General features: G+C 45.1%; 1 protein-coding gene across 1 annotated transcript in view; it reads left to right on the forward strand.

Annotated features, from left to right (window-relative positions):
* PGBD5 (piggyBac transposable element derived 5) overlaps positions 1-14,792 on the forward strand; it is a 74,620-nt gene extending 59,828 nt beyond the window's left edge. The window contains exons 6-7 of the mRNA XM_061990950.1: positions 5,335-5,440; positions 6,924-14,792. Of these exons, the coding sequence (XP_061846934.1) occupies positions 5,335-5,440; positions 6,924-7,119 (302 nt within the window). The 3' untranslated portion in view covers positions 7,120-14,792. The remainder of the gene's footprint in view (positions 1-5,334; positions 5,441-6,923) is intronic.
* The last annotated feature ends 3,725 nt before the right edge of the window (positions 14,793-18,517 follow it).

Consider the following 18,517-nt stretch of genomic DNA (forward strand, 5'->3'; position numbering starts at 1 on the left):
AAATATGTACGTGAAGGAAAGAGGACACTTTGGGGACTGCTGAAGCCAGGCTCTGGAGCAGTGTTGCCTCCCATGAGGGGCATTGGCCATGAGGATTGATGCAGTTTCTCTGGGCACCTTGCTGGATTTAGGTTTTTCAGCTCCACTGACTGGACAAGAGTTGTCACGTGATTTTTATAGGTTAGCATGGAGAATTTTGTTATAATTCATGAATATAGCACATACTCTCTTTGTAAACATCAGTGTCAACTGCCTTGTCAAAAGATGGAGTGAAAGCAGACTCCGCACTGGCAGTGTCCTTTGCAAGCAGCACACAGAGGTGTGTGTGAGCTGTTGTGCTGTGCTTGACCTTGAGTCTGTTTTGGCATAGATGGGATTGTAGGTTGAGTGTGTTGAGGTAGTTTAACATCCACTGATCAGGACCTGTGTGTGTGATGGGCAAGACTTGCACAACACATTGCCCACCAAATGCTGGCAGGGACGGTTGACATAGTTCACAGTGAATCAGAGCAGAAAACAAAGACTGGCTTTTTAAAGAGTGATGCTGGAGGGAAGAGAGTCTCTAGTGGAGAGCTTGGAACAGATGGAAACTCGGTAGGAAGGCAGGAGACCAGATTGCCTGCCTCTAATTTGGCAGCTTTGAAGTCAGTGCAGCAAAGCTAGTTTAAACCAACTTGAAGCTGGACCACCAAAGTCTTCTCTCAGGCATGTAAATATAGAGGAGCAATCTCTGCTCCTTGAGGCAAGGCTGTAGCACAGACCTGCTGAGCACATGTGCCAGAAGGTATGGGGACAAAGGGGAATAAAACCCACACAGGGTGCTTGGACACAGGACTTGTGCAGCGGGATCGCCTGACGGGGCATAGTATGTGTTTGCACTGGATTGAGCGTATGTGGCACAGGGGCGGAGAAGGCTGTGGAGAGAAAACTTCGAAAACATAAAGCAGGGGATGGTTGAAACAAAACTTAGGATGAGGAAAAGAGGTGGATGAGGCTAATAATGAGCTATTTATTGCAATTTAAAGGAACTCTGAGTGCGAATCCCACCCAAGCCAAAGGCATTGGGAAGGCAGTACACTTGTCAGAGCTGATCTATGAACACTATTCTTACATGCAGCAGGTTATTTATTATGGATGTTTTGAACCAACATGTCATAATACATCATCTCAGATGCTAAAGGATGAGTCTTACTCCTTTAGTCTTGCAAAAATGTCCTGCTTACTTTGCTATCAAGTATGAAGCTTCTGCCTTGAATACAATTCAAGTGGGGTTTTTTATTTGCTTTAAGCTTTAACTTGAGTTTATTTTCTTTCTTGAGCCTGTATTACAGAAGAACTGAGAAGTCAAAAGAGATAGAGACCACTAGAGAGTAGAAAATTTCCTTTATTCTGAAGCAGGTGATGTATGTGCTGGCCCAGACCTCCCTGTCTGTGGGACAAGGCTGTGTGTTTGGTTTTCCATCCTAGACCTGGTTCCTACTTTTGCAGCATCTCCCTTACCACATTTAGAAATAACTACAATCATTTCTGTTTTCCATATGAAGCAGGATGGGGAAGGCAGCAACCTCATTTGCTGCACAGCAGGATGGCTAGAATGACATCTTTAGCAAAAAACTTGTCAAACCCAAGATCTTTTAAAGAAGTATCTTCTTTCTGAGAAGAACTCTTCTTTCTGAGTGGCTCTCCACCAACCAGCTCTACTTTAAAGCTAAATGAATGATAGCTAAGGGTTGAAAACAGAACTTGGGCCACATACACAAGAACTAAGGAGCTGCAAATGGCATGTTAACATCTCTCAGGTGACTTGGGAGAAGATTATGAATAAAAAGGAAGATGTTGTGGAGGCATAGCAATTGTATGAAGCCATTGGGTAAATCCCTGCATGGTTCTTAGCCGAGGAGATGGAGTGAGAAGAGTCTGGTGACAATCTAGTTTTTGGTCCATAACTGGGAAATCTGGGGTAAGAAGTGTCATGTTAAAAAAGTATGTTTCAGGGTGAAGAAACTTTAAGCTTCCACTTGTCTTCCACGTGAGACTACATTTAGTGGGTTGTGTCCAAGTATGATGAGGGTGGGGATGGGGCCAGAAGACTCACATGGGAAGACCTTGAGTGTTAGATGCTATCAAAATTGCAGACAGTCAGCATTGTATAAAGGACTGTAGCAAATTTAATTCCTGATAAAAAGCCGTATAGCACTTGGAACATGGAGTGACACACACACCACCCCGTCATGTTATGTTATGCAATCTCAGTGTTTGCCAAGGTTCTAGTATTAATGAGCTTCCATTTAAAAGAATCACATGGTTTTAGCTCCTAAAATCACAGAAACACAGAATCTCAAGGGCTGGAAGAGACCTCAAAAGATCATCTAGTCCAACCGCCCTGCCAGAGCAGGACCATCTAGAATAGGTCAAATCACAGATTAGCTGAGAATAAGTGTTTTGAGGAAACAATCATACCTCTGTCTTTCTGCTTGTTTTGTTTGGAGTGGTCTTCCTAGGCTTTGCTTGATGAGCATACAACTTAAAAACTTTTTTCACAGCCCCAAAAAGGTTAAAAAACCCCAAACCCAAAAGCTGCTGGCTGTCCACAGTGGCAGCAGGGAGGCCAGCACCCCTTCCAGCATGACAGGGACACAGCCGTGCTGAGAGAGGACTAGGAGGGGAAATAGCTCATGGGATATGCCTTGGAACCACTTACCACAGGGACCTACAGCAGGGAGTGACCCAGCTGCAGCACCTGCCTTACCTGGAGAGGTGTTATATGACTAGGAAAGACTATAAAAATAGTGTGCCTATAAAGCCATCTATACTCTCAAAAGAGAGGAACATAACATGGAATATAACAGAAAGTGAGAGGGAGTATATGGTACCCACATAGTTGCCACAGCAATGCTTTTATTTTTTTAAGGATTGTGAACACAAAGCGAATTACAAAGGAAATGCCAATCCTGCAGAAGAAAAGAGGGAGAAGAAAAAGAGGAGAACAAGAGGAGATAGAAAAGGATTTTTTTTGTAAAACTCTGACATCAGGAATATACTTACCCTTTCCTGACCTGCCTGGTTGGGATGGCAAGTGATTGTGCAGCACTGATGCAGCAGGCTGGTGATGTATCAGCCCTTTTTACCTCGTGCTGGCCAGATTTTTGAAGGACTCATTAAAAGACTAAAACACCCCACTATAATAAGTACGTGAATGTAATGAAGGACTTATTTATTTGATTGGTTTTGACCTACTCTAGGAGGTTCTGCTCTGGCAGTGGGTTTGACTAGATGATCTTTCGAGGTCCCTTCCAACCCTTAATATTCTATGATTCTGTGGTTGTATTGTTTCCCCTTCCCTTGTGCTACATTCACACACAGCTTGGGGAGGTACATGTGAAAGGAGAGTGTGTTGTGCAACTTAGAGGTGATTTCATTTTCGACTCTTGAAAAATCAAACTTTAAAGACCCCAAATAAATTGCTGCATGGCTCAGCTGTAATGTGACATTTAGTATGTGTCATGAGTCTTGCTTCAAAATAGAACCTGCCAGCTAGGACAGCACTGGGGGCTTGACAGAGGTAATGGATGGAATGAGACTTCCAGCTGAAGGAATGAAATGGTGAAGTCTGTAATCAAAACGTGAGGCGCATTTTAGGGATGATTGTGAAAGAGTTAGCAGAAGGAAGGCAATGAGAGTTTGAAGGCTTGAGAAATGAGAAAGCCCTGAATTGTACCTGTACTGAAGCAATGCTGTGAAGGGATGCAACCAAGCCTGTGCTTCTCTGGACCTGGAAAAAAATAGTGTTGTGCCTGAGAGAGAGTGGGGATCCTCGCTAGACAGTGTGCCATAGACATGGAGGAGGAGGTGGTCCATACCCTGGACAGTTGATGGTCAAGCCCTGCAGGGATATAAAGTCAGTAGTTAGGGAACAGGGTCCTGTCATAGAATCATAGAACGGTAGGGGTTGGAAAGGACCTTTAGAGATCATCTAGTCCACCCCCCCTGCAGAAGCAGGGTCACCTAGATAAGGTTGCATAGGACCATGTCCAGGTGGGTCTTGAAGACCTCCAAAGAAGGAGCCTCCACAACCCCTCTGGGCAGCCTGTGCCAGGGCTCCCTCACCTGAACAGTGAAATAGTTTTTTCTTATATTTAAGTGGAACTTTTTGTGTTCCAGCTTCATCCCATTACCCCTTGTCCTGTTGCTAGCTACTATAGAAAAAAGGGATGCCCCAACCTCCTGACACCCACCCTTTAGATATTTGTAAATGTTAATAAGATCTCCCCTCAGTCTCCTCTTTTCTAGACTAAACAGCCCCAGTTCCCGCAGCCTTTCCTCGTATGATACTGTGTTTGTTTTACTCATCCCTCCCTCCTGCAAAGAGCTTCCCCCATACAAGGAAAATAAACCTGACAAGAGCTAGGAGAGTTTCTTGGGAGAGTTTTGGACTCATAAATACTGCTGTAGTGTTTGAGAAGGCCAGGTCAAAGACCCACCATGTGAGGGAATGGGACCCATCCTTGGAATAACTGCTCTAAAGCATCTTTGTGTATGCAGAGGTTGGCAGATAGCTGCAAGGGACTTGTTGCCTTACAACAGATTTCTGCAGCAGGCAGGATAGTCATCGCTGGTGCTGAGCTGATTTGAGCAGGAAACATCACTTGCAGGCAGAGTGATGCCCGTGTGCTTACCTTCACTGAGCAACCCAAGCATCCATCACAGCTCTAGCTTCCCACAGCAGCAAATTGAGCTGCTCCTCATGTCAAAGAGGCAGTGGTTGTGGCTCCTTCAACTCACCCACTGTAACTCAGCCTCTGCCTTGACTGAGTTAAGCCACTTGGCTCCTCCTTATTTCTTCCCCTTTGTTGTCCATTGGCACCTGGTGGAGTGGAGGTACTGTTGCTCTTGGCCCCCATCGGGGGAGATAAGCAAAGGAGTTAATTTCAAAGGACTCATTTGGGACCTTCAGAACTCAAAGCATAAAATAGCAAGTCACAACTCTAGAAGTGGCCATAACTCATTGTGGACTAACAGAGGAGAGACTAATACTGGCTGAAAGGGGCTGCTATGGAAGTACAGCAACACGTGTTTTTTTTCTGAACATATGATGACAACATTTGTGTCTAACAGCTCTTCATTTCCAGCTGAAAAATTATCTCTCTCCTTCCATTCACTCAATGTACTACCAGTGAGGAAAAACTCCACCTAATTAGCATCTCTGTTACAGTTACCTTCCCACTTTTAGGGCAGAAACTGCCAATAAGGTTTCTTTTATAATAGAAGTGTATACAGAAAAAATACTCCACCTATGGTGTATATTTAAAGCTATTGTGTTTCTGATTGATGCAGGAGTGATAATTAAGAGAAAAAGTGGAGAAATTCCCTGCCCATTGGCAGTTGAAGCTTTTGCTGCTCACCTTAGCTACATCTGCAAATATGACGACAAATACAGCAAGTAAGTAAGAAGATGTGCACCTGTGTGTGTGTGTGTGTATTTCTTTCACTCCTCTGTTGCTGCAAGGTTTTGGGTTTTCCCTGTTGAGCTGCAGCTGAGAGCCCAATCCTGCTTTAATTAATTTAATCTCTGACACAACTCCTGTTTTGGTCAAAAATCAGCAGCTGGCTCTGTACAAAGACAAGAACACGGTTGCTAGTGTTGTTTTGGATCTATATACCCATCCAGCAGTCAAAAAAAAATGGAGACTCTTGTTCTTAGCACCTTGTGACTTTTAAGACATGATGGGGAGATGAGCCAGCCAGGATGATGTTGTTGGCCACATCAAAGTGAAGCCTAAACGGAGAATTCAACAAGGGTCTGCCAGCCCCACAGGTCTCTCAGGCTGGCTCAGCTCTCCACACCTATCAGCAGATGGTGTTTAAGTGATTTTCTGTGCTGGTGATATTTGTGGCACCTGGAGCCACAAGAAGAGTGCTCTGTGGTGGATGTAAAACTGGTCTAGATGATCTGGGAAAGCAGAATGCAGATCTCTTTGCTCCAGAATTCCAGTTAGGGTTCTCAGCGTTGGCTCTTAACATAGCAGGGAGAAACAGAAACGAGTGAGAACAGCAATGGTGGAGCTTGGCTGTGGGAATAGCAATGAGGTTGCAGAGGATTTCAAGGACTGAAAACTTTGAGGAGAGGGGAAAAAGCAGCAGGGATTTTCCAAGGCAGTTCTGGGCAAGGCAGCAAGAATTCAGTAGAAGAGATGAAAGCGGAGATGGTTGCTGGGATCTGATCTGAGGAAATCAGTGTGAAAAAGAGGTGAGGCAGTAGATTTAAAGGATTACTGAAAAAGTGAAAGTAGGGAAGTGGGAAATGCTATGACCAAAAAGTGAATATTTTGGCAGTCCTAGAATCAAACAGAACCTAAGTCTAAGGATGTCAGTCTTTTGTAGTTCTGCCTTATGGAGAACTGCTCTTCACACCAGCACTGCACGCTTTGTCTCTGCCCTCACATCCTCCTACCTACTGTTGACAGCAGCAGAAATCATTCTTTGCTCACAATAAACAAGAGGAGAAGCATCGGCAATCTTCCCTAAACTGTAACATAATGTGCCTCAGGCTTTTTTAGTTACAAATGGAAGAGATTCAGACCCACAGCTCCCATCACGTGGGCATTTGTCATGAGTGAGCTCAAGGACTCAGTACTGTTACTTACACGGAGTGGTGAAGAGCGGTGCTGAGGTTTTGCTTTTGAGAGCAAGGAAATCTCTTTTAGACACTGCTAGGAGTTTCCAAAATTGTGCAACTTAACTGTAAATGACTGTCAACTACATTGTACAACATTTCTTAAGATGACGCTTTCACTAGGTATTATTAAGTCCTGGGCCTGCTTCCCGTTTGAGACCACAGCATCTTTGGGGTTACTTCCAGCATCCCAGCTGCAAATGTTTGTCTGAACAGTGCTTTTCCCTTTCCTTCTCTCTTGGCTTTTTAGGTATTTCATTTCTCACAAACCAAACAAGACCTGGCAACAAGTATTCTGGTTTGCCATCAGCATCGCTATAAACAATGCCTACATCCTCTACAAAATGTCAGAGGCCTACCACGTGACGAGGTATAGCCGTGCACAGTTTGGTGAGAGACTGGTAAAGGAGCTGCTGGGCTTGGAAGACACCTCACCTTCCCATTGATGCATTGTTCTTGGTGGCGTAGGCAGGGACTGGAGGGTAAGCGGAGGAAGATACCATCCCTGGAACGGCAAAGCAAGGAACTCCTGACACCACCAGTGCTGTCCTTATCCAAAAATGCCAAGTGACGCCACTAGAGAGGTGGAAGCTTTGTTCCTATTAGCAACTGGATGAAAGACGTGTCCTGCAGAAAGTGCCACTGGAAAGGTGACACAAAAATCGCATGTGTGAATGCCCTGTGGGGATCTGCACGCCAGGAACAGACTGAAACCAGTCGTCATCTCAATACTATTTGTCAAACAGAGTCATCTGATAAAGTTCCTCTCAGGCTAAGAGCTTGTCCTAAGTCTGAGGTGGGCATTACAGAGAGCTCTGTACCTTAGTCAGAGTTTCTACATTCTGGGCCAAGCAATGTCAGGCTGCAGCAGAGGCCGTGACTGAGGGCGGCTGCCGTCCCATGAGGCACTGCCAGCTCCCTCCAGACACAGGCACTGAAGCAAACACCCTGACAAATGAAACCTTGGCAGGCAGGCAGACAGACAGGTAGACAGGCAGGGACTCAGCACCAGTTCAGGCTTCCCCTTCCTCTCTTGTTTTTTACTTTGTTTCTTCCTTTGTTTTTAATTAATGTAACGTGAACCAACTTGATCCCAGTTAGAAAATTAGGATGCAACCAAATACGTCAGTGGGTTTAAAAGGGAAACACAGTGCATTGGTTTTCTTTTTTTAACCAGGGTGCAACATTTTGTACACAAACAAACAGTGAGAATTACTGTAAGTATCAACAATGAGTGAGCCAGTGAGTGATACTGCCTCACATCTCAACTGCCACGGGCTGTGCACAGGTGAGAAACCAGAGTACAACAATTATATGTTTTTGCTTGATTTCAACTGTATCTTAAATGTTGCTTTAAAAAAAAATCTAATGTAATGGACTGTTAAGTTTTTAGGAACAACAATTTCTTTCTTTTGTTACTGTCAAGGCTTTTTTTTGGTCTATTTTAGAACTTCATTTGGCACACAGTTGGCAGGAAAAAAAAACAAGTCACTAATAGCAGTGTGTTTCCCATTATCACTGCAGGGTGTCGTGTAAAAGTTCTTCTTGTTAGAATTCAAGGCTTGTCACAGTAGTCGTAATTAGGCAGATTACACATTTAGCAAAATAACTTAGCATTGTGTTTTACAAAAGGAAAGAAGTCCAGTTGCAACCAGAGCTTAAACCTCACTAAAACAGGGCAAGCCCAAAGAGTTCTGTTCTGAGTAACACTGCAGAACAGAAGCAGCATCGCAAACTGATGCCCAAGGGTGACACCCCACGTTTTGGTGCTGATGGAATCTGAGGGCTGCAGAAGCTCTGGAAAACAATGCTGAGAGGTATGACTGAAACAGGGGAGAGTCGATACTGAGCTGAAACACTACCCTGCCCTCTGCTCATTATTGATTTCAGCCCACAACTCAATTGGTATTCTGAAAGTTAGCAGTGATAGAGACAGAGCTGCATTAACTTACAGGGCAGAAGCATGTTGCTTAGAGGACCAGCTGGTTTTAGGTCCTCAAGCCTGAAAAGTTTTACTGCAGAATGACATGGGTTGGTTCAAGAGGAACAGAGTGATTGATTTCTTTATCAACCAAGCATCTATCTGGCAAGAGGCAACAGAGGGCAACCAACGTGAATTTGAGAACTCCCCAGATTTCATCATCGTGTGCTATGGAAATGCATAGCATCTAAATTGTGACAGAGGAAGAATCCAACAGGGTTTAGGGGTTACTGACTAGTCCAAAGAGCATACTTGCACTGACATCTTTCTTTATTCACCAAGGTCTTATATTTTTGGAGTAGACTCAAAGGCAGATCACACCTGGTTGCAGAGAGAGTAAAGGGATGGCCAACTCCATGGTGGTTCTGATTGCAGTACAGCCTGGAAAATGGCCCACAGGTCCTGCTCCGCCTGCCAGCTGCACAGTGAATTGCAGTGGGTTTCCTAAGCATCCCTTTTCCCTTCTCAGTCCACAAGGCCTCATCCCAAGAAATGTGGGAGAAAGGGTAAAAACCTTGTGCACTGAGGCCACCTAGCCTCAAAAGGAAGGAGAATTTGTACCACTCTAGTCCTTGGCAATGCCAAGCTACATAGGAGCCCAAGGATGAGTTCAAGATGTCTTGGCACTGCAGAGAACTAAGACCTCACCCTCTTTGAAGAAGTGTGTGTGGGAGATGGTTCTCATCAGCCTTACAAGTATGCAAAGGAGGAGAGGAGCTAGCATGAGGCACAAGAAACAAATGCTCAGCAACATAAGCCCAGAGTTTACTTTTTTTAGGGAATCCCACAGTGGTAACCTAAAGTCAAATGGCATTCTTTTTGCTCCCTGCTTCAGACAATGCCACCCTCTGTTGCAACGGGATAAGTGGCTACAAGGAAGTTTACATGGCAGTCAAAAAAGGGGCAGTAAGGAAAGATCTGGCTAGATCTTTGCTTATGTGACTGACAGCTGCAACATCGGAGCACTTGCAAGGTGCACAGGGAGAGGATTTCAGGACCTCCTTAGAGCCCCTCAGCACTTCTGAGGAGTAAGCACAGCGCTCTCCAGCTATATCATAGCCCTGAGATAGATCTGGAGCCCTTGGCCACTTTGTATACTACTATGTGCTTAAAGGCTTGGATGTAGGCCGTCATGTTCAGAAAATGCCCTTTGTTTGTTTGTTTCAGGTAACAAGGCCTTGGAATGTTTAATTTTCCACTAAATATATGCTGTTAATTATATGGATTACTTGAGCTAAAATAATGAGGTCCTAGCTTTTTGCCTCAGGGACTGGGTCCTGAGTAGTTTTCCCTAGAATTGGTGTTGATGGGGGATTACACAGTGGCTGACTATTACAGGGAAGATGCTTTAGTCTCCTTTGTAAAGGAGAAAAAAGAAGACAAAATTATAGCTTTGCAATGAATTTCATTTTCTTAGCCTTAAGCATCCCTCATCATTTTAAACTGGTGCCCTAGACATGCACAAACATTCCATAAGTAAGCAAAAATATTTATATATATTTATATGTACAAAATGCCTGAATTTTGGCTCTTGAAGCCAACAAGCAAAAGCCACCAAAGCATAGTCTATATCCACAGATGACTGTTCCACGTCATCATCTCCATTTGTTGACTGGGAGGGGATAGGGTCAGGGAGAGGGAAGCTTTCTCCTTGTTTAAAATGCATCTTGCACTTTCTCTATGTTACTCCACACGAGGCAAAGTTGTTTAGGAAGAAATGGAATCAATTCTAAAAGGCAAAAGTTTGTTCAGTCCAGCTTAGCTTCTGTAGCATTTCCTTTACTGCAAACTAGCTTACTCAGATTCGGTTCCCCACCTGCTTGTAACATTTAAAGCTTCTCCCTAGTTAAAGGGGAAGAAATAAAAGAGGGGTTAGTCTCAAAGTAGTGCAAGGATGCTAGTTACAGCGTGCACGTGTGTGTTAGTTGTGCAATGGCTTGTGAAATGATAGCAAGTTTGGGTTGGTATGGGTTTGTTTGGGGTTTTTTTTTTGTAGCCTTGAGACAATCTGGGTAAGAGATCTTAAAGCTCAGCTTTAGCTAAAATGCAGTAGAAATGCCAAGCACGTCACAGAGGAACGTCCCCAGATTTTTACAGGGGAAAAAACCAGTTTGACGGGAGCATTTCTCACCTGAAGTGAATTTTCACTTACACCTGTAAGTAATGTACATCTGAACATCTGAAAACTGGAAACTATTTCTTTATGGTGTGTGATCATTGTTTGAAAGACCTGAGACCATCAGTAAGACATACTGACCATCTTCTATGCACAGTACTTCTTTCAAGCAATGTCTGTTGTGCCATGATCCATTCTGGGGAAACATTCTTTTCCTAGTGTGTAATGTAACACTCACAAGAGCTTAGAAGCTACTATGGAATGGTTTCCAGTACTGTTGTCTCAGCTGAAAAATACTTCAAGGGCTTGCAGAAACTCTGCTGCTTTTTACTGCAGCCCATTTGTGCACTTGATAGTAGGGCACAATTTAAAAACATCTCCATTTTTCATTTCTGTTCTCGTTCCCCAGCCCTTCTACATTTACAAAGCAGTTCAAGAATATCAAATCTATAGAAGTCTCAGTGTCCCTAATGGGTACAACTTTGTTTTCTTGAGACAGTCCTTAGAGAGAAATGGATTTATCTGCTTCCAGACTGACATTAAGGACAGCAACTCAAAGCAGCATTCCCATTCCTTACTTCCAGCTACACACATATGGTGTGTTTTTCCCTTTGGCTGAAAAGGCTTTTTTTCCTTCTAACATCTATTTAGTAGTCTGTCTTGAGCTGGTGAGCAGTGAAAGAAGCCTCCAGTGTCTCCCTTGTACACATCTTAGTGCCCTATACGTAGGGCTGACTTTTAGTGATGAATGAGGGATTATGCTGCATTGATAATGCTGTGTGTCTGGGCTGCTCTCCATGGAAAGACTGCAAAGTGCTTTAACTACCTTAGCACTCATGAGACATTGTTAGCTCCTCAAATAGGAGCTTCCTCATCCCTAATCAGATACCAAGGTACAGCATAGGCAAAAGGGGCGATGAAACTGTAAAGTGGAATTCACACTCCTGCTGAAAAGTCCACTTTCTGCATTTTCAATAGCTTGGTTCTTGTTCCATTGCACTTTTCCAAACTGGAAATGAAAGCATGCCAAACATCCTGCCACTCTGAAGTAAGGGCTGGGAGACTGACAGCACTTTGACAGCCCATATAGACTGGAATGAGTCAAAACCAAGTCGCACTGAAGGTAAGAGAAAACTGGACAAAACAAAGCAGCCCAACCTGCCAAGGGGGGCTTAGGGGAGATGAATGGAGAATCTGAAGCTGTGATGTCATTCAGTAATCGAGGTAAAATTCAGACAAATAACTACTAAGACTGACCTCAGAAAAATTACTGAGGGTTAGAAGGAATATGAAGTCTTCCTTCCATCCATCCATTCATCCATCCATCCATCCGTTGTGGAGTTTGCCATGGGACTTTCAATCTTGCATCAGTCCTAGCAACAAGATTGTTAAAAAGAGCTCATCTAACTCTGGTTGAGAACATTCAAGCTTTAAAGGAGTGTTAGCAATGTTTCACAAAGGCAAGGAACTCTAAGCTCAAAACATGTACATACGTTTGGCCTGTACCAAATTAACTGGGACCTTTGGCCTCAGACAGATCAGGTCAGCATCTGCTCAAATGCAAGCTTGTTACCAGTGCTACTTGATACACAATATTCCTTCTTGTAACAGTTCTTCCCAAGCCTACCTTTGTTTCCAGAAGCGTTATGAGCTAGAACTGGAAAAGCCTCCTTACCAGTGTTGAGGTACAGTTGAGAATCATCTCAGTGTTGAGGAATAGTTGAGAATACCTGTGCTTTATACAAAAAGGATCCCTTCCACTTCTTTTGTGAGACAGCTCTCCATCTTCAGAAATGTAGCCCTGGAGAAGTTTCCCGCTTTCCTTCCCTCCTTCCATAGATTCAGAGCACATCCAAATCATCCCACAGGTTTTTGGTCAGTCTGGAAGAAGTGACAACACAGAGTTGGCCTTTCAGTTTACTTTTATAGTATTTCTTTGCTGACCCTTTTGGCTATTTTGTGAATCTCAGATGAAACAAAGTGTTGTTTCTGAAGCCCATACTAATTGCAATCACTGTGAAGGTGTTGCCCATCTTCCCCCTGTGAGTGCTGCCCATCCCACATCACCACACCTGCTGCTCCCAATGGGATGGCTGTAACATTCCTCAGCTCTGCATCACCATCAAAGAGGGGCCTTTGACGTGGTCTGGGGAGTCTTTTGGTGTTTTGGGTTGGGGGTTGGTTTCCTTAAACCCTTCTGCTCTGATGGGTCTGGTGAACAGCTGTTGGGTATCACAAAAAGGCCTTAAGTGGTAAATCCCTTTTGTATCACTCTTCTGAAGAAGTTGCTTGTAGTAGATGTCAAGGTGGTCCACACCATGCACACACAACAGTCTTACCCATGAAAATATCACTCTGCAAAAGTGCTCATTTGATGTAACTGCAACAGCCCTTGAATGCATGGGGGGCCTGGACGAGGAACCTAGTGGGAGGGAACCTAATACCATCCTGGAGGGCTATGATATGCAGGACAACAACAAAGAGGAGAGAAACTAGTGCAATTTGGGACCCAAGCTCCTTGGACAGACAGACTTCACAGTCAGGCTAGGCTCACAAGTTTTACTGGGAAAAGGAAGGTGCCAGGTCCATACTGTTTGCTCCCAGCCCTGGCAACGCAGCTTCTAAAACAAAGCAGTTAGCAAATGCTTTCACTCTTTGAGTATTTATAGCACATTCTGGCCTTCAAACAGAGCATTTTGTCCTGTTTTCACTAGTTACCAAAAAAAAAAAAAAGGCCCAGAAATGGAAAAGCAAAGCCCAGTACACTAGGTTCATCTGTCCAGAACCCCATTCCATTTGGTGTCCAGGTAACTTTGTTCTCCAGTTAATCTGTGTCAAGGTGTATGCAAAACGTAACTGCTGCCCCATTCACACACCTCCCTATGAAATGGAGTTACTCATTTGATGGAAAACAAACTGCAGGAAAACAAACTTCCTTTTGCAGCCTGGCTTTTTCTTCAAGTTGGAAGCCAGCTCTTGGCCCGGCATTTCAGTACTGCAGTTAAAAATAACTTGGCCTCATGGTCCAAGAGATTAGAGATAGGGAAACTCAGATTTGTGCCAGAGGTTAATCTGCTCCCGGACAGGTGAGGCTGATCAGCACAGTCTGACACGAGGGGGAGGAGGTTGTGAGGAACAGAGGGTTTGAGGAAGCAGAGAACAGTTGAGGGGCTGGGTGTGCAGAGGGAGAGGAGCCAAGTGATCTCTTCTAACTCACATCCTTCCAGCATGTGTACTCCTCTCCCAACCTGCCTTTGAATTAAAGGCACAATCAGTCTGCACAGCTGGCTTTGGCAACACAGACCCTGCTTTTGCTACCTCCCTGGCCTCACTCCATGCCTTTCCTTAAGCTATACCTGCTCAGCAGTCTTCAGCCTAGGAGTCAAAGCCCTGCTTCGTGTCAGCACCCCGTGCAGGTAGGAACAGGAACAATGGGGATTCCGGAAAAGGAATCTCCCCCTTTTCATGTCTTTCCAACTTAGATTTATGTGCAGCTCACATTCCATCAAATGCAGTGACGGTCCCAGACGCAAAGGCCGAGTGTGTTCAGGGTGACGGCGTCAGGCTGAGCTCATGCCATCAGCGACTGCAGTACCATTGCAAACTTCCACGTTCCAGAGAATTCTGTTAAAAGTGTGAATTCCAGAGGTAAAGCATACACTGCAATTACTCTTTTTTCTTCCCCCCTCATTTTAAAAAAGAAAACAGCTAACAGAGCAATTTTGTAACAGCTGAGTCTTTCAGGAAATGCAGGTGTGTGCCCTCTTCACAGGAAGAGACTCACAACTGTGTTTCTGCATGGGACAGGGAACTACTTTTGTGACACCAGTTTTGTTCTACACAAAGGCACGCTTGCAATAAATTTTTACAAGTTTTTTGTACACCATGAGCTAAATTCTGAGTTCCAAAAAATGTGAAGTGTGGCAACAATAACAAAATGGGTTTATAGTATCACTCTGATATCTTGTCATGTGATTTTGTTTCTTCAACAAAGTTTGGTTACAATCAACAACTTTGAAATACAGCCAGATATATTACCAGTGGCTTTTCTGTCTCATTCTTTTCTGGGGTACATGGGGAAAGTGTCTGGTAGTCCTCTGTGTGTGTAGGTGAAAGGACGTAGAATCATGGAATGTAGGGATTGGAAGGGACCTCTAGAGATCATCCAGTCCAACCCCCTGCTGAAGCAGGTTCCCCTCCATCAGGTCACGCAGAAACTTGTCCAGGAGGGTTTGGAAACCTCCAGAGAAGGAGACTCCACACTCTCCCTGGGCAGCCTGTGCCAGGGCTCCCTCACCTCAACACCAAAGAAGTTTCTGCTTGTGTTTAAGTGGAACTTTTTGTGTTCCAGCTTATGCCCGCTACCCCTTGTCCTGTCACTGGGCACTACAGAAAAAAGTGTCACCCCCTCATCCTCCTGACATAGAGTCATAAGGAGACAGTCAGATGAATTACCAGGTCTCACTCCAAGACTATTAGAGGCAACAGCCTGACATCTTTGCGCAGCCATTGAGAGTACAAAGGCATTTTCTTTAGAGAGAGCTGAGTTTAGAAATCCTTTCAATGTGATCTGCGGGCAGGCATAGGAAAGGGAACTGCTGTTCCTTGCATGCCCTCCTGATACCTACCAGCTGGACTTCTAGGGAGGGATGGAAGTCATAGAATCACAGAACATTAGAGTTAGAAGAGACCTTTAGAGATCATCTAGTCTAACCCCCAAAGGCACCTAGTCCAACCCCAGAGGTGCTTCTGCTGAGCAGTACCAGCCCTTTGTCCTCACTGCTCGGATTCTTCCTTGCAAGGTTTGTCTATACCAGCAGTGGTACCCACACAAACCATGACCTGTATGCCAAGTGTGTGACATCTGCAGACAACCGCTGGTTCACAGCTCCAAGTCAACAGCTTTCTACAGCCCGATTTAAACCTGAATCCAGGAAGAGAGCAAAAACTTTGCAGGGAAAAACCAAACCAAACCACTGTGGGGTTACAGCGGATCTTTGCCAGCAACCACATTCCAAAGAATCACGTTTCTGTTCCCCACGCCTTGGGCCCGCATCACTCGTTCCCCCGCGGCCGCAGAGCCACCCACAGGGGATCAGGCTGCAGAGCATCCTCCGGGTAGGTGCTAATCTGGCTCAACACTGACCTCTTGCTGTGATCCGTCAAAGTGTCTTCCCCGTCCGACCTGCTCGGAGTTACTTCCTCATAGTAACTTGTGTTTTCCACAGGAAGAAATTTAGTTTGCATCTGAACTGTCCAAGGAAGATAAAAACCTGAACAGAAACAACGATCAACGAGCTCTCCTTCGCCTATTTCATATCTCTACAGACCCAGTCTCCAGGAGTTAACTGTTTGTCTTAAGCTGCTCAGCCAGCGTCAAAAAATGGGAGGGCATGAGATTCTGGCACGTTGGACACAGCCAAGCCCTCGGAAATGTTCTCAACATACAGGTATCTGAATTGCCAACCCTTAACGTGCTGGTCTGAAAGGCAGTCTGGACCCTTCACTCAATCAGCTCCTCCAAGAAATAAGTTACTTCTCTCCTATACCTTCTATTTCTGGGAGGAACCCAGAGACATCACATCTGAGCTCGAGCAGTGCTCAAACCACAGTGCTTGCCTGTCATAGAGGGTGGCTCAGCCCACAGGAGCCCTGTGGCTGTCCTCAAGGGCACGGATCAGCAAGAACACAGCCTGGCTAGTGGCCTGGACCCCTGAGATGCCACGAGCACCCAGAGGTGGATAGATCCAGAGGTGGATCTATTTGTCGCTCCAGAGGTACATGGAGGCAGGAGGGCCCTGAGGGGATGGCTAAAAGCCCCTAAAGTGAGACCAGACCAACAGAGGTGTTTGGCTGCATCATAACATCAATGAGAACATCTCCGAGTTGAGTGCCATGGTTGGCAGCTGCCCCCAGCAGCACATGGCTCTGCTCTCTGGTCCCTGGCTGTGCCGTCACCAGAGCTAACACTGTGTGCAATCAGGCTGCGTGATCAGCATTGAGAGGAGCAACACCAATTGCCTTTAACACTCTAATGGAATAAAAGCAGGAATTTGATTTGTGAAATGATGAAATCCCGGATGTGATTAACACCGAGACACACACGCACCCGTGTAACCTCAGCACTGGCCTTTAAAACAGTGCTGTCCATTCACATCAGGCCAGGGCCTGCAGTAACTCAATCTCTCATGGAACCATTCTCAGGAGAACATGCAATTAATAATTCCAGCAACGTAATCTTTCTTAATTAAGCCAAACTTAATGTTCCATTTTGTGGTGTTTTCTCATATCCTGTTCCACTCAACCCTCCATCCCTAGAGAGGAGCAGAGAGAAAAGAAGTGCCAAGTCACAGAGGCTGGCAGAGAGGTTCCCCCCCACCCTTCACTAAGCCAAAGCACAGGCACTCTTAAAGCATTTTCTTCATCCATGACTTGAAAGAGCACTTGACACTCGGTGACAAATAGCATCTCATCAGCCTCCTGCAAAGCAAAGCCCTCTCAGCTCTCCTCAGAGACCATCTCCTTGCTCCAGTTTCCTTAGATCATAGCACAGGTCAGAGGCACAGCCAGACACAGCTTTGGGAATGAGAGTTTAAGAAAACAAAAGGCAAAAAGGTGATGAGAGTTGGGGAGCCAGAGAACTCTTCCCCTCTTCTACCTTTCCCACTTCCCCAGGAGATGGTTTGGATGGGATCCCCCAGGGCAGCTGCACCAGAGATACTGGCACAGCAGACAGGGATTTTTACCAGCTTTAGCCTTGTTTTTTTTTTTTTCCTTTGCAGAGTCTGTTTCCCATTACAGGTTTTGCCTGGGAACCTGAAAATCATTCCTTCATCCAAGAAGCAACAGCAGCAGTGAAGCAGTTCTCAGGTTCATGGGGAATTCACAATCCACAAATCTGCATGAGAATCACCTCCCTGAGCTGCACAGTGCAACCCTCAAGCCAAGAGATGCTCCTTTTTATACCCCCGTGGCTCAGTGCTGGATTGCAACCTTAAAAGAATGGTTAGGGTTAGATATTCCTTCTGCCTCATTTGGACCCCCCAAGAACAACAAGGCAGGATCTGAACTCACAGCAGTGTCTCGTACCCTGTGGGGAATCAGCAAAATGAACCACTTCAATCCCTTCTGGACAGACACAAAATTTAAAACAGCCAGGTATACTGATCCCAAATCATAATCTACAAAAATGGAAAGCTGTGAGGGAAAGGGGGAAGGGCAAAGCCATGTCTTTAATTTGCTGTGGATAAGGTGAGCATCTGCAGCCAGCCATGCCAAAATAAAGCACTCTCAGGAAGTGGAGAAGTTCATTGCCTACTAGTCTGTCTGTATGCCAAAGCCTTTTAACATGGACTGCTGGAGGAGAAGGCAAGCACGAGAATTAGTGTCCATACATACTCGAATATTTGGTCAGAAGCAGCTGGTCTCCAAACATCAGCCATTGTATCCCCACATAGACACAGAAGAAAGTCCCCATCCAACACACACAAAGAGAAGGGGAATTCTGTACCAGTCAGGGGTTTGCGTACTGCCTTCCAGCTTTCCTCCAGTTCGTGCCTATTCTTCCCCTTCTCCTTGTCTCTCTGATTCATCTTTTTTCAGGCTGCAGCATTACTGTGCCAAACACAGGCTGGCACCTGGTACAGAGCTACTTCTGAGACTAGATGAGAGGGTCATCTCAACAACCAGCTTAGCATAACATTTTTGTGCTCCAGTAATCACCTTTTTTGTTCCTATCCTATGTTTA

This window comes from Colius striatus, chromosome 2 (genome assembly GCF_028858725.1).
Source record: "Colius striatus isolate bColStr4 chromosome 2, bColStr4.1.hap1, whole genome shotgun sequence".
NCBI classification, from domain to species: domain Eukaryota; kingdom Metazoa; phylum Chordata; class Aves; order Coliiformes; family Coliidae; genus Colius; species Colius striatus.